Source organism: Brachyistius frenatus, unplaced genomic scaffold (assembly GCF_029030835.1).
Source record: "Brachyistius frenatus isolate BFR_SWC_R1_liver_20210118 unplaced genomic scaffold, ASM2903083v1 Contig_10, whole genome shotgun sequence".
Classification (NCBI taxonomy): Eukaryota; Metazoa; Chordata; class Actinopteri; family Embiotocidae; genus Brachyistius; species Brachyistius frenatus.
The window spans coordinates 5737718-5758329 of NW_027210609.1; the positions used below are offsets into that span (position 1 = coordinate 5737718).

At 40.9% G+C, this 20612-nt stretch overlaps 1 protein-coding gene across 3 annotated transcripts in view; it reads left to right on the forward strand.

Moving 5' to 3' along the window:
• The window catches only part of asic1b (acid-sensing (proton-gated) ion channel 1b), a 150249-nt gene extending 130137 nt beyond the window's left edge, over positions 1-20112 (forward strand). For all 3 annotated transcript variants that reach the window (XM_069691085.1, XM_069691083.1, XM_069691084.1), the window contains 8 exons: positions 1784-1911; positions 7640-7790; positions 8698-8754; positions 9275-9428; positions 15429-15520; positions 15866-15945; positions 16667-16768; positions 17489-20112. In XM_069691085.1, the coding sequence (XP_069547186.1) occupies positions 1784-1911; positions 7640-7790; positions 8698-8754; positions 9275-9428; positions 15429-15520; positions 15866-15945; positions 16667-16768; positions 17489-17584 (860 nt within the window). In that variant the 3' untranslated portion in view covers positions 17585-20112. The remainder of the gene's footprint in view (positions 1-1783; positions 1912-7639; positions 7791-8697; positions 8755-9274; positions 9429-15428; positions 15521-15865; positions 15946-16666; positions 16769-17488) is intronic.
• Positions 20113-20612: the final 500 nt, after the last annotated feature.

Consider the following 20612-nt stretch of genomic DNA (forward strand, 5'->3'; position numbering starts at 1 on the left):
CAGTCCTGAAAACTTTGCTGGCTGACTGTGCTTGTGTTTCTAAAGATAACTGGATTTGTTTGAGGTTCTTGAAGGTGTTTTTACTTTTCATCTGAACGGCTTTTTCACTATTAAACAGCTGGTGAGGAGTCCCAGGCTTTTCAAATCTTGCATGGTTGTTAACACCTTGAGAGTTGTTTCGGTAAATGTGAGTTGTTGACCGTCATGTGAGGCATCAGGCTCACCAGTCATGGTGTGAGTGGGTGATAAGCTGCCTGGGGAGGGATCCCAGGGCTGCATTTTCAGTGATCACCTCCACTGTTTCCCGATGGTCTCCCAGTTTGATTTAGACGGCTTCATTCACTCTTCTTTCCAAACGTCAGTCATCTCTGGCTAAGGCGTTGACGGCCAGGTAGGTCGAGGTGTTAAAGACCACCCAAGAGCTTAAAAGCCTGGAGCTCCCCACCAGTCAGTTAGAGAGGAAGATTTTTGGTTTTGGAGCTAGTTTCTTCAATAAACAAATCCAGGTGCCTTTGGACAAAATGTAGAAATGCCATGACCTATATGATTTACATTCTTTTCAGGCGTTCTGACTGGGTTTTAATTTGATTGTTAACTACTCCTGGTTATACCAACTTCTCTGAAGATACATTTTCTGTGCATTTCTTGCATAGTTGGAATTATTTCACCATGAAAGGACGTGCAGTAAAATTACTTTGAGGCAACTGAATATGCTTGAAGATTGTGAAGTTTGGTTCGTTTCCCATTACATTCAAGTGTTCAACCCAAATAGGATTATAACAGTTGTATAAGGATGACAGATGGCACTGACTTAAAGATCACATGCAGAACCTTGAGCACTACATATGTATATGTGCTGCTCCAAGCCTCAAGCATCTATCTGGGCGGCAGGAGAAAATGGTTTTGTCTCAAAAGACCAATGTGTAACAGTTATGTCGAAGCTCTCTTGTTGAAATCCAGCCACATATTTAATTGAAAATAGTGAGAAAGCCTGGTACTCAGGAGATGATTCCGAGTGACAACCGAGGAGAAAAGGCGGCAGGAAACAGAGATCCAACTTTATCCCTGAGCCAAGGCTCAAAGAAGCTAAATCTTCTGAATCCAACCTGCCACCGCCACGATAAGCAGTCCCAAGTCTTTCCAAATGTGAAAGAGATATGTTTGCACAAGTACAGGTTCTAGTCACCATGTCATTGTGATGTTCCCCCGATCTAAGTATTAAAGAGGCCCATCTACTTCATTTAAAATCTATACAGCAGAATGCCGGAGCAAAGGGAGCTGTCAGCTGTATTGATTTTCCTTTTATCCTCGTCATCATCATTTATTTAATAATTTATCCGTTCGCTCTCTTTTCCCCTTGTAGGAAGGCTCCTGGGAGGCACTTATTGTCATCTACCAGTTTATTCAGGAAGTCCATCTTTATCCTTTCACTCCTCATTCCAGCTTTTATTAACCTTCAAAGGGCCACAATGTGTTTGTCATTCAAGGGAGACCATGCTATCAGTAATGAATAAGCAATCGCTCCCAAGTAGTTTTTCTCTCTATTTCTCGCGTAACACCACAAGTTTTACAATTTCTCTTATGTTTGTTTTTTTGGGCTTAATTAAGTTTTAGGTCCCCAGCTGCTTTTTCTTTTACTCTCTGGCTGATAGATTTTCCAACACGGCAAAGTTTTGTTTCCATCTGATTAGTAAAAACTGCTGCTGCTTGGGTCACATAGGCCAATGTGTGAATACAAATCCTCAACCCCGTTGTAAATGTCCTAACCTCTTCTTGTCAACAGATGAGACATCATTTGAAGCAGGGATCAAAGTTCAGATCCACACCCAGGACGAACCGCCGTTCATAGACCAGCTGGGCTTCGGAGTGGCGCCGGGGTTTCAGACCTTCGTCTCTTGTCAGGAACAACGGGTACGTCTCAGGAAAGATGATAGAAATACTTAGAATACAATTACATAACTCATGACCTTTTGTCACCCAAAGACTAGAAGTTATCATGAGGCTTTTAATCTAAATTCAAACATTAGATTAAAAGAAGGAAAAACAACCTGTTGCACTTTTCAAAGGATCAAAACATGAACATTATTCCAACTCTCCAATGAACAACTAATTGCTGTATTTTGAGTCTCTTGTGTTTTTTTTAATCTGTCACCTTTGATGAATCATGACCTTAACAGAAACAGTACTGGTCACATTTTTAGCATCGTCACGGTACGAGAGCCGACGCATACCATCTTTTTCATTCAGAAATGAGTGGCAGGCTTCTGAGGTCTGGTAACCTCGCTTCCCCCTAAAAGTCTCTAAACTCCGGAGACGAGACAAATAAACGACACAAAACTGGGAAATACTTGTCTGCAAATATTTCACTTCAAAACTATTTAGAGAGGCAGCGTTGCAAATTTGCCACAGTGTTGTTTTTTTATATATATATTTTTTATATATATACACACATAGTTATGCACATAGTTTAGCGCCAGCTCATTCTTCAGAAAAAAAACTTCAAAATGGCAAAAACATCTTTTTAAAATCAGCACGGCTGGTATTGTAGGAGGAAAACTTAGATATTGTTGTAAACCTGCGCTCCTTTTTCTTTTAAACAGACACAGGGATGCTTTTAGGTGCACATCAGTCAGTTATGATACAATCTGGACAAACAGGCAGACAGCAAATCTGAGCGAGAAAGAGATTTGTTTGGGGATGTTTTGGGTTCAGACGTGATGATACAGGTCAGCCGACCAACACGGACGAAGCTGTGTTTGCTGTGTTCTCCAGCAAAGTTTGAGATTGGTCTGCAAATCCCTCCGGTTTATTATTATCTTTATTCGCTCAGAGAAACAAACCTTCTGCTTTTTTTGCCGTGCAATATTCAGGATATGTATCAAAGTGGTCATGACAACAATAACAGTTAGAAACATATATTGACAAGTAAATTGATTGCACTAAAAAAAAAAAAAATTAAAAGCAACTTCAGACGTTTTGATTTTCAAATACTTGCAGTCTTCAAGAGACAGAACTGGAGGCAGTCTATCAGAGTTTGTGCAGCACAAAAGGCTTCATACAGTAGTTTCCCCTCAAAACTGGAGTGTGTGTGTGGTGTGTAAGTCCGCATCAGGTTGTCCAGTGTGATGAGATATTCTGGCCCACTTGGTTCATGATATATCTTTGGGGAGGTTTCGTGTCTATCAATATCAGACATCCAGCACAACCCAGGTGACCCTGCCAGGGTTAATCAAGCTCTGGCCCACATCCCAGTAACATTCACACTCTACTGCTCACTCCCCTTCATCCACAACCATCTGGAGGATCTTTCTTTTGCCTCTCAGGCACTCCCGATGCCTCTGCCCTTGTCTGCCCCGTCACTCCCAGTTTACTGAGAGCTTTACTGAACTTTACTTGGCCAGCTTGCATCTCAATCTTTTGAAATTTAAACAGTTGCCTCAAACTGAGTTTGTGAACTCATGAGCAATGCTCTCTGTGGGCTGTGAAGGCTAATATTTGAATGTATGTAAGGCTCCAGAAAGAGATATTTTATGTGAAGCTTGACTGCAATCTGAAAAGATGGCTAGTGCTGGAATCACTGAGAACTATCACCCCATACAAATTACTCTACAAACTGGATGGCACAAACATCTACTTATTTCAACTCCCATGTTTTAGTTTTCTCACTTGTGGAGCTGACAGAATTTTTTTTTTTTTTTTACAGTAATCCCTGAACTGAACACTTGCTAGTATTTAGAAGTTTGTAAAAACTCAGATTAAATCCACACTCACACTGTACATGTGTCTCAGTGATTGAGCCTCTCAAGGGAGTAACATATTTGTCACTGGTACTGCTCAAAGCTTTTGTTGGACGTAGGGAGTTTAAATGAGGATAAAATGTTATTCTTCTTTCACATAAAGGATGTTAAAATCATACTTTGGCCAGGGCGTCAATCCTGTGTGTCACACAGAAGGCAAAAATATTGCCATAAAGCTATCAGTAAGACACAGTTTCTTTTTACCTTCTTTAATATAGCTGGGTTTTTTTTAGGCTCGACAGACTTTTGCCTCTGTGTTTTATGGAGAGCCTGGGAACTTGTACAGTCCCCACACACGGAGCTTTAACATGAGTAAGGCACACAAACGTGCTCCAGTCTGCCTCGTAATAGTGAATTAAAGTGGATGTAGGTTATTCCTCTGAGCTGTGAATGATTCTGCGGGTACGATGGCGTGCATGCAGCCAGACAAATCATATACTCAACCCCCTAATATGCTACAGAGCCATGCATAATGAATGGAGGAGAGAACGTGGTGGATTTTGGAGGGATCTCAGTCCTTCCACGTTCACACTACCAGTGAGTGCGTCCCAGTGTTGGCTGCAGCAGGATTTTGCATGCTGCCAATGTCGCGTCTGCAGGAAAGTGTCCTTCTTTGTTTTTCTCACAAGCCCCATTACTTTTTCCCTCTTCAACACTAATTGTAAATCCTTTACTACAGTTTCTCTCTCTTAAATATGATTCTCCACTCTCTCTCGCTCTCCTCCTTCTCTGTCTCTCTTTCTGTCTGTTTATTTATTCTATTGTCTGGCAGGCTCACTCTTCATTAATCTAATGCAGTTTGCAGACATTCATTCAACTCCCTGCTTCAGCAGTTTTGTCGTGTAAAGCTGTCGGGGACTTTTCGGCCAGCCAAACTGTCACTCACCGTTATGCCAGAAAAAAAAAATCTGCAATATCCCTGCTACTTAACATGAAAAGCAAAAAAAAACCTTCAATATATTTCTCCACCCTCATCTTTTGCAGTTTATTGGGTGCTGCTGACTCCCTCCGATCTGCTTTTTAGCTTTTGGTTTGCTCTCTCACTCAGTAAATGAGGGAGAATTGAGGTCACGGTCTTAACATGATTTGTTTTTCTTCTTTGTGGTTAAACAGCTAACAACACACTAAAATGTCCTGAAATTTTTATACGCCCCATTCACTTCTGTCCATAACTTGCAGAATGAAAGCTTTTGCCAAGTTTGAGAAGTAATGTTGCCTCAGCGTGGTTCAGAAAGGCTGAATGGAGCTTTTGAAAATGAAAGGAAATGGAAATGGAAATAACAAACCTCTGTGCATAAGAGAGCCATTATCAAGTCAAATGGCTCCTTCAATAGGTCGGCACCACGTGATGAGATGAATATATAGACATGCACCTATTATTGATCATCACACTGTACCCAGCTCTAATGATTTTTATGTTCTGGTTGACTTTGGAAAGCGTCCTTGATGCGAACATAAGCAGAAGAATCATTACAGCCGCCCGATTCACTTTTAGTCGTGACTGGTTTTCTTCAAGGCTCTGTACTGTTCGTTCTGCGTGTGAAAACTGTACGTGCATGTTGAACATCGCTTCGGGTTATTAGTAACCAAATCCAGTATGCGACACCCATGGTTGCCTCTTGCTCTCCAGTACAAATTGTAAAATGCAGGTCCCCAACTCACAACAGTGGCCTTTAATTTATTGCTGTGTGAGCACTCAGTGATGCACTGTTGGAACTGATGAGACAGAAACACATCTGGACTTTTTTATAGCCTCTTACTTTATTTAATACAGCCGATTTGGCCCTTCCGTTATATGAAGGCGGATAGAATCTAAATGAGTACTGATAATGTCGTAATATAAATCACAAAATCAATTCTTCTGTTTTAGTTTACTTTGTCAGAATGAACAGTGTGACGCAAACTCAAGAATGTGCACAAGATTCATTGAGGTTTGTTTTGGAGTAGGAGGTAAATACTTTAAATTAACATGTGTAGCTCTTGTCTCAAGTGTTCTGATCAGAGACACTTCTGATGTAAGCCTGTGATTATGACTCAGATCATCTCATCTTTATTCATGTCTGTTTATTTTTAGTGTGAGGAATATGCTGGCCAGTACTTTTTTATTCATTACTGGTGACTTATTGGGTTATTTTTGCTTTTTGTAAACTACTTATATGGGCATTCTATATCTACATGCTTTACTCTGTGTTCTCAAGGGGGGGATTTCTGTTGTTGTTTTTTATTTGTTTGTTCTTTGAATACCTCAAAGTTTTGGACTATTGGTAGTATAAAACAAGCCTTATCAGTTTGATCATCAATAAAATGGTCGTTTTTCACTTTGAAAAAATGTTCTATAGAAAACAATTAATGTAGAAAATGTTAGATAGTTGCAGCCCTATTTAAATGCTAACGCAATATGTGCACTAAGGTGCAGGGTGGCAAACTCTTGCGAAACAGCCCAGTGTGCTATAAGATAAATAATTAAAATAGAATAATGAAGACTTAGAATAAAATTATGATTATAAAAACAAATCCAAGGATAGTAATTAAAAGATAAAATTGCATATATAAAATATACGCAATACACGTTATTTTGATTTCAAATGTGTACATATTGTACAGTGTTTCGCCCTCTGCAGTTCTGGGGACCGGAATAGATTGCACCACCATCATCACCGATGCTAACATTAGCATCCTTACTACTTGCAGTAGATACAGGCAGGGTGTGTATAAAAAATGCTGGTCTGGTTCACCTGTGTCCACCCTCTGCTCTGTGTAAGCAGGCACAGCAGCAGAGCAGAGAAACAAAGAAATTAGCGTGACTTTTAGTGACAGAAAACGGTACAAGCGAATCTCACCCTGAGCTGAAATGAAACGGGTGCACAGGAACGAAGTCAATAAGTAGTAGTTACTGAACGTCACCGCAGTTCTATGAGTATATTTGTATTATGTTTCTTTTTTCGGGGGGGGGGTGTGTGAGTGCAATGTTAGGGGAAACACTGCTGTATGCACTTAATATGCAGTACACTGTATAATGGCCTGATGTTTAGGTAAATAATGATGTATATAGTTGTACATATCTCACACTTGTAAATATAACTCTACAGTTACATCTTAAATGCCAGTATGCAATGTAAAAGATTCTCAGATTCACTGGACAAAACTGAGTCATTGGACATACAATCTGTTCTGCAGCAAAACCGTTCAGAGTGAAACTCTTACAAACTAAGCTCTACTACACAGCTTATACTATTCAGCTCCTGCATGAAGAGTGGGCAGCACAATGAAAGCACACACTAGGAATAGGAGAAGCGTAGGAGAGAAGCACCCACAATGACAACCATGATGCACATGTATACACCATGGAGTAAGAATGCGGCACGGTGGTGCGGTGGTTAGCATTGTCGCCTCACAGCAAAAAGGTTGCCGGTCCTGGGCTTTTCTGTGCGGAGTTTGCATGTTCTCCCTGTGCTTGCGTGGGTTCTCTCCGGGTTCTCCGGCTTCCTCCCATCATCCAAAAACATGCATCTCAGGTCAGGTTACCTGGCGCCGCGCTAGTGGCAGCCTGTTGCAGCAGCTCCCCCCTGAGAGCCCCCCTGCTGTAGCGAAGAAATTTCCCCTCGGGGATTAATAAAGTGAAATTAAAAATTTAAAAAATTTAAAAAAAAAAAAAAGAATGAGATTCATCTTCTGTGCCAATGACAATAAATATATAATGGCTTCTCGTGCAGGCAGAGTAACAAGTCTGCCGCCATATTTACAGAAGGAACTAGGTCAAATGACTGCATTAACAAGGCACAGGACAGGGTGTTCAACACACATTATGCTTCATGACTAAAGTGGTTCTGCCTCTCTTTCAGCTGACATATCTGCCTCCGCCGTGGGGGGACTGCAAAGCCACGCCGATGGACTCGGACTTCTTCAGCAGTTACAGCATCACGGCCTGCCGCATCGACTGTGAGACGCGATACCTGGTGGAGAACTGCAACTGCAGGATGGTCCACATGCCTGGTAGGAACCAGGAGTGGATCCAGACATTTCTACATTTATCTATAAACATGTGACGTGTCATTATGTCTGTTGTCGTAATCTCATCGAGAAATACTTTCATTTTAAGCTGTTCCTGAAGAACAAACAGGTTTTTGCCAGCAACTGCAGGCAATCAGATACTTTCACACTCCAGTGGATCAGAAAACTCAACTGTTTTCATTGTGTTTGTGCCGTGATTACAGACAGCATTTGCTGTCTGCCTCCTACATTTAATCTCTTTGTGGCATCTTTAGATGGCAAATTGAAAATGAGTTTGGCACAGAGGAAACATTCGGATTCGGCCTCTATTAACACTCACTCACCTGTCCAATAAACATCTCTATCTGCAATCAGAGAGCCCCGTGTTTGCATAGACAGCCTGAAAATACGTTCGTTTGACAATCAGGACTAGTTACCTTAAAGTGATCGAGCAGTTGATTGTTGTGAGTCTGCAGAGAGCCCCCTTGTGTACACCCTCTGCCCCCCTTTGCTCCTGTTCGTCTCTCCAATCTCTTTGTCATGAGATTGAATTTGAATAATTGCATCTGGGAAATCATTTCCTCTACATCCTCATCATGTCGTTTTCCTATGTTATCCTGATAGAGGGAGAATGATGGCTCAACGGCCCGGAAAGAGAAAGGTGGAGACGAGTGACTAAAAATGATGAGAGGCAGCAAAAGTACAAAAGTTGATTAAAATCAGTTATGAGATGAGATAAATTTTATGAGGAATACCCAGTTTTGACAAGGACAGTAATGACAGTCTGAGACAAGATGAATCCTCAGCCCAGATCTCCTCCCCTTTTTTTCCTTTTTGAAACCATCGTCTTGACATGCTTCCCTCTTTTTGTTCAGACTGAGAACAATGTGTTTCTTCTGCCTGTCCTTAGGAGATGCCCCATACTGCACCCCGGAGCAGTACAAGGAATGTGCAGATCCTGCCTTGGGTAAGGAGATAAACCAGCACGCTGCTTTTGTGTGTGTGTGTGTGTGTGTGTGTGTGCCCTGTTCAGTGTGTATGTCCCACTGTTCAGAGCTCCTGAGCTCCTGATCCAAGCTGATAACAGATAATAGTGTTCCTCCAGCCTGATTGTACCCATTTTCAAATAGTAAACCTCACGCCTGGCACCGAGGCTCTCCTTTTCACACTCCCCCGTCTCTCCACCAATAGTTACCTGTCAGGTCATTCATGTTTGTTGCTTGTTTTCTTACTGACTTGCAATCTCTCGCTCTCTCACCCGTTGGCCTCTGGCTGCAGCTATCTCTCCGAGTCTGTCTGCATGTTTGATATATAATTAGTATTTCGTGTACAGGCCTCTGAGGTCGCTCCTCATCGTGTCTTTTTACAAATTTTCTCTGACGCCTTTCACCCAGCTGATGTTTTGTTTGTCATCCTGTAGTGACGATTCATTTTCCCGTCCCTGCGTCCGCTCTCTCTCTTGTCTGTCTGTCCTCTTCATTTGTCAGACTTTCTTGTGGAAAGAGATAACGACTACTGTGTGTGCGAGACACCGTGCAACATGACGCGATACGGAAAAGAGCTGTCCTTTGTCAAGATACCCAGCAAAGCATCTGCCAAGTACCTCGCCAAGAAATTCAACAAGACAGAGCAGTACATAGCGTGAGTCACATTTTTTTGTGCGTCTTATTTATCAAAGGATGAGCTGGGATTTTTCAAAGCTACTTTACTTTATATTCACGTTTTCATTTTATCACATCGATGCTGTTTCTGTGCAACCAAACTTTTACCGCCGGCTGAGAAGCCGCTTGATACGAGGCAGTTAAAAATTTTACTTTTTATTGTCATCCGTCCAATATTGTCATTCATCCAATTTCAGTTCAGTTATAATCTGGTGTTACGATCATGTTGTGTTATTGTTTCACAGAATGTGTTACTGTGTCACTTGGCTCTTACTTCTCTTTCTTCTGCGATGGATTTCTGTCTCTGTGATTGTTTGAGTTCACTGCTGACAAGTGGCTTTATTGTGAGGAAATAAGACATAAGTCTGAACTTTACCACTGTTTTAAATGAATTAAACCACTTTAGGTAACTTACACCATTAAAGCTGCACTCTAAACGTCTTGACACAAGGTCACGTCTCCGATGTCAGTTACCCGTAAGAATACGAAAATTGCCACCAAGCAAATTAAATCGCTGATTCTCTTTTCTTGATTTAACTACCTTGCTGGAAGGCTCCTCAGTGAATGTTTTAACTGATTCACATTCTCAAACTTTGAGTTTTTCAGTGAGGTGAGGAAATAGGATAAAGAGCTCCCAGTCAGAGTTTAACTTGATTAATCAGCCAAGTATTGAGTGTTTCTTGGCAAAATACACTGAAAAAATCAAAAGTAGTTCAAGGAAATACAGAGACAGTACAATAATAGTTGAATCTTTTATCTATCACTCCCAGCAGAGCGGTTCAGGACAAGATAATTACTAATGTAGCCAGAGTGCTGTAAAAACCTTCACTCCTCCCTTCAGGAAGTTTTTTTTTGATTCCCTGTAGATTGATATGAATCCATCCTAATCATTTCCTGACCAGCCATATTTCCAAGTCGCGTCACTGTGATTAACATTAGCTGAAGTGTTCTGTTTTTTTAGGCTGCACAGTGTTCGGTGGTGTGAAACTGAAGTCTGTGGCGGTGGACTGTCTGTCTTCTTACTGGGGACCACAAACAGAAAGAGAGAGACGGTTAGACACCTAATTTAATCTGCTGTTTGACAGCAGCTCCGATCAAATGGATTTCAGGTTACTCACTAAGCAGTGAGAACATCTGACAACACACACTTCAGGATGACACCTCACACAGAAGGAAGCCTACAAATCAGACGAAACTACCCAGAAATGTCATAAAAAGGTGCAACCAACCAAGGGCACTTTTATCTCAGAGGTACAGGCAGTACGATGGCAGGTACAAGTGGCACAGGTTGGAAAAGATTTCTCATTTTCAACAAGACTACCTGATCAAATAGTTTTATATAATTTTATAATAAACTTTACAAACCGCAAATGCAGCTTGCAGGTAAATAACTTTGAAGCTTTCAGTATTTGGAGCAGCTAAAACAAATAGAAATGGCAGTTTGAGCACAAATATTTGCATTAAAATGGAACATATTATTTAACATAAACATATTAAATCAGCTTTAACAACTGACCACTACAATTTGAGATTGGTTGGATGAAACAGATGAACTAGTGGGCAAAATGTAATGGACAAACAATTGATACAACTTTAAGTAACACTGATTGATGAATTGATGAAATAGTAAAGTAGAAATAATGGATAAGCAATTGCGGTAGCTGAATGTGATCAACAGTTTTGATAAAACCATAAATTTAAAATACAATAAATAGCTAAAGTAATAAATAAATGTCTTAAAGTCCCTGTTCTGGCATTGATTAAACCCTAAAACGTATATCTGATCATCAGAGTTACTATGGGGGTATATCACTACCATAAGTCAAGAGCATGCTCTCTCAGTTTGAGAGCATGATTTCTTGTTTTCTTGCATGATTAATTATTGTAATATTTTCTCTCAAAAGTCTCCCATCGGACTCAAATAGTCGCTGCCAAAAGTCCCCAACCAACAGAAAGCCAGGACAGACATTAACCACCAATGACATGGTCACCGCCTGCTTGTGGGTGTGCTTGCTTTATGTCTTACAGCGTCTCTTACGGGCGGTTACTGTGAAGTGGATTCGTCATTCCAGCCCAATTAACTTAGCTTGTTTTCTTGTAGGACTTTTGGAGTTGATAGATGTAACAGTGTTTTGCAATGACTGCAACATTATTATTACAGACAGTAACAGATATCTCAATAGGTAACTGCTTAGTTGACAAGGCAATAGATACATTTCAGGTAACTGATACTACTGTACATTGTTCACTCCCTAAATAGTTTGCTAAATAGCCTTCAACTACGTACGTTCACTTAAAGTGGTTGTTTTTACCAGTGACAGGTTGGGATTATTACTCCGAGTTACTGACAAAATTAGGGAAAGACTACATACAGACAGAGATCTTTTTTGTTTCACTTAAAAGTGTTGTTTTATCAGTGTTCAAAGCCACCAGGCTCAAACCAACTCCCGAGTTCGAGTTAAAATGACTGTTTTTTTTTAGATGGAGTCTGGTGGCTTACTACAGCTGTTTCTGATTAAACAAAAAGGTCTAACATTGTGGGAATCCTTTCCATAAAGTTGTCAGACAAATATAATTACCCTCTGAACGTGTCAGACTTTTAATAGTGGACTTTTAGAGGACTTTTGCGGGCGCTGGCCTGCTAACTTAGCTCTGAGTCTATAAAGTGTACATTGTACAGAGGCACCATTTCCCTGAAATGTCGGCTTTTATTACCTTGTATACTGAGCTGTTTCCTGTTCAGGTAGCTGTTTCTTACTGTCTAAATGAAGACTCCTATGTCCGGCTGCCAGTCCGCTTTCACTGCTAATTAGCAAACAGTAGCTTGGGCACAACCGAGTGTACAATTGGAAGGGGGTTCACACAATTAGGTTTTCTTGAACAGTAGACAGATCCGTTGAAAGGGGCCACAAAAGGAGAATATATTTAACTTATTTTCTGCTGTGTATTGGGAAAGGGGAGTCAGATTGGTATTTTCTAAAGAGGCTACGGCCAGTAACAGTAACCGCCCGTAGGGGACGCTGCAAGACGTGAAGCGAGCGCACCTGAAAGGAGGCAGTGACATTTTATTGTTAACGTCATACCATGGCATTCTATTGGTTGGGGACTTTTGGCAGAATCATTTCACAAAAATCCAAGAGCACAACCAGAGATCCAAGAGCAGAAGCTCAGGAGGTTTAAACTGGAGGAGAGGACGTCCGAGTGCAAGCGTACAGTTTTGAAAGCGAACAGAGCAAATCCACGAGCGAGCAGCGACTATTTGAGTCTCTCAAACTGAGAGACCATGCTCTTGATTTATGGCAGTGATATACCCCTATAAATTACGTGAAGAAGAAAAATGTCATTCCCTTATGTTTTAAAGTGACTTAGAGTTAACTCAAACATTTGCCTTCATTCAGAACATGTGGATGTATGAATATGCAAACAGTCCCTGTCTCTATCTCCACCCACACCTTCTCCGCTCCCGTGCAGCTTGATGATTTAGAAAGCCCTGCATGCTGACGGGATTGGTTCCTCAGGTTTGTGATGTGTGAAACTCTGGCTGTCTGAATCTGTGATTTTTCGCTGCAGCAGTTCCGAAACACAAATGCTCAGCCATGGCTTTGACTGTTTATTAAACTAGTGATATGTCTTGTAGAATATACAAAAAATACCAGCTGGGTTGCTGGTTTAGTTGAGAGTAGCATTCTATTGGAGGATTTGTATAATGATATCTCTGAAAATGAAGATGTCCTTCAGGCTGCTGATCAGGAACTTTTGTTCTAATCCAGAATCCGATCGTGTAAAAGATGTTGAGAATGAAAATGACAATGTCAGGTCAAAATATATCCAGTTAGCAGTCACAAAAGAAGTTAAGACTGATGAGGGATATCATTGCCTCAGCCGCTTTGACGCCGCTCCTATAAACACCCAAGTACTGCAGAAAAGGAAAGAGGTGTCACAACTTCCAAAAGCTGATAAATGCTGCAAGAAAAGCTGCTGTCAAGTCGATCAGTTTCCAGCAGCCTTCACTCGGTACAGGAAATCACAGAAACACAGACATCCTGTTAGAGCTGAACCTCATTTAATGAAATGTTATCAGACACCGATCACTTTCGATGCCGTTTCCAATTATTGTAATTATGACCAGGCAGCCTATTAAAATGCTCTCTAGGTGATCTGGTTCAACCTCCGTTTTATGTTACTTTTCTTGTAAATCTGCATCATATTAATCAGCTGAGCAGACCTGTCCCTCTCAGACAAATAAATTGAAAACATCAGTAAATAGTTAAATTCAGAAAGAAAGAAATGCAAAAAAAACAGCTTTCCTATTGATATATGAAGACTATCATCATATGTTGTTGAATAAATCTAGAATTAAATCATTCCAATATTATTATACAACACGCTAGAGCTGTGATGTATTGCATGCAGTGTGTGATGATCTGAATGATAAACGTCACCATCAACCAACAACATTTATTCTGTTAACATAATTAACCTTCAAAGTCAGATAAATGCAACCAAAATCTCTCCAATTCCACAGAAACAAAAAAACTTCTTGTTGAACATCATACTGTCGAGAGAACATCTAAACTCATTACCTTTCAGATCAGGTGAGAACCAGACGTTTCCCATCATACCCTGAGGCCGTGCAGTTGGTGAAGAGCAACTGCGGCGCCCGGCTCCAAAAACTGGCAGCCGCATTGATCTTGCGATGTTTTTCGTTGCCCGCGTAAAATGAGCAAGTTGGGATCAAAGTTGGACAGAAATCTTTCCAACATGCCTCGCGTGCCGATCGATTGTGCACATGTCTGTCTCGAATCAAACGATGTCAGAGGCTCCGAGATTACTGTGAATAACTTTGGTCTGGTAGGCGTCGCTCTATGAAAAGTTACAGCAGGCCGCGTGCAACATAACACATCATAAACAATTTTACAATTTCATAAATTACAAAAAAGCATGTGTTGTGTGTGTTTGTTATTAATAATGCCACACTCTACTGGGTGGAGGGATATGTAATAGTGTTTGAAAAACGATATCTACTTAATGTAAGTATAACTCATGACATAATAGTCCGTTTTAGCTTAACTCAAACAGACCCTGCTGTAACGTGTGTGTGCTCTGAACTGAAGGCTCCCTTGATCCATTCAAGTGAGCCGGGTCCAGTGTCCTGCTGTAATGTACATAGCGGCTTTCTGGGACACTTAATAAGACAGAGCCGTCGTTGATGTAACCACTGACCTAGATCACCTTACCGAGCAAGCAATTAAGTGCATGATGGTTGTTTTTCAACCTGTTTACGAGGGATGTTGTATGTGCTTTTAATAAAGTCAGTGCAGTTCAACTGAATGAGCTGAAAGTAAAGTATTTCCCATAATTCGCACGGAACATTAAGACATTTTGTGTTTGTTTTATATTGGTACATCTCCATCTTTTCATTATTGGCTGTAATTTGCATTTAGTCATTTAAAGTCAGCCCTCGCCTTCACCGGAGTTTCTTTCAGGACCAACAGACCGTCACTTGCCTCGACTTAAATTTCAGTAATATGACTGAGAACCAAGTGCACAAAAAGAAAAGTACAAAGTCAAGTTGTGGTTTTGATCTTTACTCCAGCGGGGTGTGAAGCCTGAATTTGCCCACAGAGAGGATATTCAAGAATCACAATAATAGTCTGTGTTGCCCTGGGCCTGTAAACTAATCCCTTTTCATTTTCTTTCTGCTGAAGTCTTGAGTTTCAGACTTTAACACGGAATGAAATCAAACAGCTGTCATCACTTCCATTCTATTCCTCAATGACCAGTCCCACCGACGGGAAATTAGTTAGTGGCAGCCGGTTATTTGCTCAACTTGATGCATCTTCTTTGTTATCTGCAGGAAGTGGAGGCTCACCAATCGTCTTCTCTGCCTCAGGAAAATCTGATAGAAACATGTGTGAAATGTAAACTGAGGCATTTGAATATGTGACTTAAAACCGAATGCTTCCCCCTCTGTTCACAGTGATAACATTCTGGTGTTGGATATCTACTTTGAAGCGCTGAACTACGAAACCATTGAACAAAAGAAAGCCTACGAATTGGCAGGCCTTCTGGGTAAGAAAATGGCTGTCAAGTGTTTTCTTGGGAATAGATAATATGCAGTATTCAGCATGACAGATGCTTTTTATCTAAAGTGACAGTAACGCAAGTGCTTGGATTTTTATAATAGGTGTTCAAGTCCCACAAGACAATAAAACTGTCTCTTTAATCGATCATCGCTTTTCAACTGCGAATATGCAAACATCTTTGTTTTGTGTTGCATTTCCCGCCTTTCAGATGTAAATAAAGATGGACAGTCTGTTTCAAAGCGGACCATTGTTTCACATGAATGCACAGACATGATTTCCATCTCTGTTGTGTATTAAGATACAAATTGTGCTTTCTTTCTTGTCTTTCCAGGTGATATTGGAGGTCAAATGGGGCTCTTCATCGGAGCCAGCATCCTCACTGTTCTCGAACTCTTTGACTATCTATATGAGGTAAAACATCTCTTGTTATCGTCTGGACGCTCTCACTTGCATCAAACATCCAGTGTGATATATTTTTATGGTAATTTGTACCACTCCTCCATTATGGAATTACTTGCTCACAAAATTGAGTTTCTCACACAATGTTACCATCCGTACAAGGACGTGTTTTTGCGAGCATGACGAATGTGCTGTCCCTCACAACCGTGCAGGCCAACTTCACACACACACACACACACACACACACACACACACACACACACACACACACACACACACACACACACACACACACACACACACACACACACATTTTAGCAGCAGCAACGCTGAATACATTAACATTTTGGATGGATTATATTTTAAATTAGTCAGGATGTCTCTTTCCATTCTCATTAGACTGACATGCTTTCTTTATGCTGCCTGTACTGCAAGCAATGCTGAGTGTTTTTTGTTTTTTTCATGTCTGTTAGTCCTTGATTAGACATGTGAGTGTGTGTGAAATGGACAAAACTAAAAGCAGCACCTGCTCATATGCAGGATCGATGGGGAAACATATTTGTAGGTACATAAAATCAATTGCATTTACATTGCAGCTTCAAACTCCCAAGTGTGTGGGCTTGAACGGTGAAAAAACCAAGTGTGTTTGGACGGTCTCCAGAAACCAAAATAAATATGTTGTTTTGATCCCAGAAGGTCAGTGATGGTTGTTGTTTTTTGTGTCTATTTTCAGGTGATGAAGTACAAACTCTGTCGATGCATGAAGAAGAAACACAAAAGCCGCAACAACAATGACCGGGGAGCTGTGCTGAGCCTGGATGATGTGAAACGCCATGTCAGTAGGCTGCTGCAAAGTACTTTCATTGTGTCAGACTGCATTGCCTTGACAGGGGCACACTCTCTTCTTCGTCATCACTGGTCTTAACTGCAGCCAGGGCGAAGGAGGATGAAACAGCGATGGTGGGAGGCAGAGGAGAGAGAGAAGCGATAGAGACGGAGGAAGCCGGGGAGGGAAAGACTTGAGAGATGCGAAAGCGAGTGAAAAAGTGATTGGGATGAGAGGGGGGGAGAAATTGAGAGAGAGAGAGAGAAGTAGGAGAGCGTAAAGTAGTTTGAATTTAATCAAAGCTGGGGGACAGCACCAGCAGGGACCTGGTGGAATTAGAGCTTTGGAAGGTGTGACAGCTCACTTATTTCCAAGTGTAAATGAAGCCAGTTTCCTTTAATTGTAAGTCAGAGCCCAGGCAGAGAAAAAAGGAAGAGATGTGCTCCTCCTCTGATCTGCTTCTCTTCGTCATCTATTTCCACCCACCTTCATTATTTTCATCATTTTTCAGTATGTTCTTTAGGAATCTAATTCTTCTCTCCCAGCTTATTGCTCATGTCACATTTTTCTGGGAGTGCGTTTATGAGGTTTTCCTCCCTCTGCACATTTTCTCTCAATGCCTCCTCTTTTGCTGATCACCCTCTCCCCTTTTCTCTCCTCTCCTTTTTTTTCTACTTTATCTTATAAACCTATATTTTCCTTCGCTCTCTCCTCACATTTCTCTCACAGGCTCCTTGCGAGAACCTGCGTACACCATCAACATATCCTGGCAACATGCTACCTCATCATCCGGCCCAGGGTAACTTTGAGGACTTCACTTGCTGAGCAGCACTGGGTGAAGCATCAAAGGGCGTGTTATGCAACCAAAGCCAACCATACAGCAAGAACTATCCAACGCAAGGAAGGTGAGGAACTGATAGTGAATCTAACAAAGGCACTTTTTACCTAAAAACTGAAGAAAACAGCAAAATCAAACATGACAAAGAATTTTTACCCAAGGCCAAGGGAGGAAGAAATCCTGAATATAGAAATACCTGTTAATTTTCCAGAAAACATTTCATGCAGCACTCGAAACTCTGTCTGTGTTTTCCTCTGGAATACTGCCGCAACGGATGCTCAAGGAGAAACATAGCCAACAAGGACTTCTCTTTCAAAAGACAAAAAAAAAAAAAAAAGATAAATAAGGGAAAATGTGCAGTTATCTCATGACGGTTTTCACACCTCTCCGGCCTGCTCGTGTGATAAATACTCATACTGCTTACGCCACTGTACATGTAGCAACATCTGTAACCATTGCAGCGCTTCAGAAAACAACAGCTGGACTTCTGTGTACTGTAGTTTGTTTGAGAATGTATCTTTGTTCACACTGAGTGTAGTCGGGTGTGCGGGGGGAGGGGGTGGGAAGGGGGCGTGGTGGTGCATCACCCACCATTTAAAATGTACTGGTGAAGATTTCAGGTCTCATCATGTAAATGCATGCTTGTACTTGTCCAGTGCATGTTTTTCCATTTCATTTCAAATTTTTATTAATTTTTTTAAATCTAAATATATATATACACATATATATATATATATATACATATATATATATATATACATATATATATATTTATTAATTTATATTCATTATATATACATATATATATGTACATTATAATTACCAAGTTTGCCTCAATGATATACAGGTAAAGGAAGATGATACATCTCATATATTTCTCTGCATGAGTGCGAGCGTGTGTGTGCGTGGGTGCGTGTGCGTGGGTGTGTGGGTGTGATGTGTGGAGGGAGATTGTTGTCACGTGTGAGCCCTCACGTGCGCTCTGGTATGCTGAGTGTTTGTCGACTCTGCAAATATTAGCTGCACCTAATTTCATTTCTCATCCATTTGTTTAGTTTGTTTGTTGTTTTCTGTTTTCTGTTTTTCACATGTGCCCGATAAGTCGAAGAGTCTTCATTCGGCTTCATTTACTCTTATCTCGGCTGCGGGGCGTGATGAGGTGAGGTGATTTGTTTTTAGTTTTTTCTTGGAGAGTTGATTACTGAAATCCTTGGAGTTTTGTGGGGCTGTTAAAGTTTTTTCTGTATCTGTGTTCTAGTTGCAACAGTCTAATCAAAGCACAATACCGCCAGTATGTAGAGGTGATGTAAAAGAAAACGTACTATTCTTCTTGATATATTGTCATATTATTAATATCGTGTTGATCCGATTTTCAGTTGTTTTTTCTTTCATAAAAAACATACTCGATATTGCCTGATAATCCTGTCTCCATCATCTAGGTAATAGGCTGGTCTATTCAGTTATCAAAGCATAAATAAAATGTAAATATCATTTTGGAAAATTGTTTGTCCTCTGGGGTTTTATTCTTATCAGAGACTTCACTTCCTGAAGTCTTTATTTGTCTGGTGGGTTGAATAGGCAAACAGAAGCAGAGCAGTGTATTTTTCAACTCCAGACACTGTGTGCATTTTTAATCACCAGTAGCTCGGAAAATCTGATAAAGCATTCTGCACCTCATCCCAGGCATTTTTGCTATCTCTATTTCCCTGCAATCAACATGATATCTTGTGTTTTGCTTCATACAACATTTTCTTTGAATTAACTCAGCATAAAGAAAGGGTTTGAGGGCCAAAGCGTGGTATTAAACTAGATATTGCTTATCTACGTCAACCACTCATTTGCGCTGCAGTTTAACAGCTGCAAGCCACAACATTGGTATTTTGGAGCAGCATAAGTCTTGAAATGTAATTTCAGCCCCTCCTGCTGTATGACAAAAAGGATGGATGAGAAATATCCTGCACTGCCAATACAAGTTTTATCGAGATGGTCAGTCAGCCAGCAGCCGCACACTCTGGACGGCTTCTCTCGTATACTACTGTACATCTGGTGCTGCCAACTGCTACACTTATATTAGAAAAGCAGCCAAGTGATGCATGACTGTGAATATTACAGTCCGGTGAGATGACCTTAAACAGGGTCTGCCTCAAAAATCATGTTTGTGACTCGGCCAGCTGCATATTGGTCGACCAGACATCTGAGGTTTATTCTAGGACGGGAAGTTCACTTCTGGCTTGTTATTTTTTCATGATTTCTCTTAGTGGAGAACCACACATCAAAATGGTTCATCAAATGTGAGAGTGGATTCATTCTTTATTATTCAGAGGAAAAACCTTGGCTGTTAACCATGCGTTAATTTACAACTGTCATAGCTCTGGAAATCAGCTGCAACATCTGATTAAGATTTTTTTTGAATGTCTGAAACATAATTGTTTTTTCCCCCATGATGGTTTTATTATTTTCTGTTGTACCTGCCAAGAAGACAAATTAATCAAGAAATAAAAACCGATGCTGTTCATTTCCTGCTGGCATTTTGTGTCTTTGTCTGAGCGACAGTCTGCAACTCAGAAGATTGCAGTGAGGGTCAGAATACAGGAGAGCTGCCTGCCAGTAACAAAAATAAATCCAGCCGAAGATGCTTTCTGCATCCTGATTATCCTCCAGGGAATAGCAGGTGGGGGCTGCGTGAGGGTTGAAAATACCAGCAGGTGTTCAGACAAACTAAAAATCTTTCCAGAAATGTTAGGATTTCCTGGAGTTTTCCGCATTCGTGTGGTAGTACTTGTTGAGTTTGTCCTGTTGCTAGCAGATCAAGAAACCTTGGCAACACCATCTCTCCTGTCGGACTGAGGTTAAATCATTGCGTGCCCCCATTCCCTCCCAGATAAAAAGATCAGAGATGACTGCTCCCTCCTTGCTTTCACCTTGTTGCTTGACACACAGCCAATCTGTGGACAGTATAAGAAGGAGAGATGATCCTGTAAAGGATTTAATCCCAAACTCTCTGCCCTTCTCAAA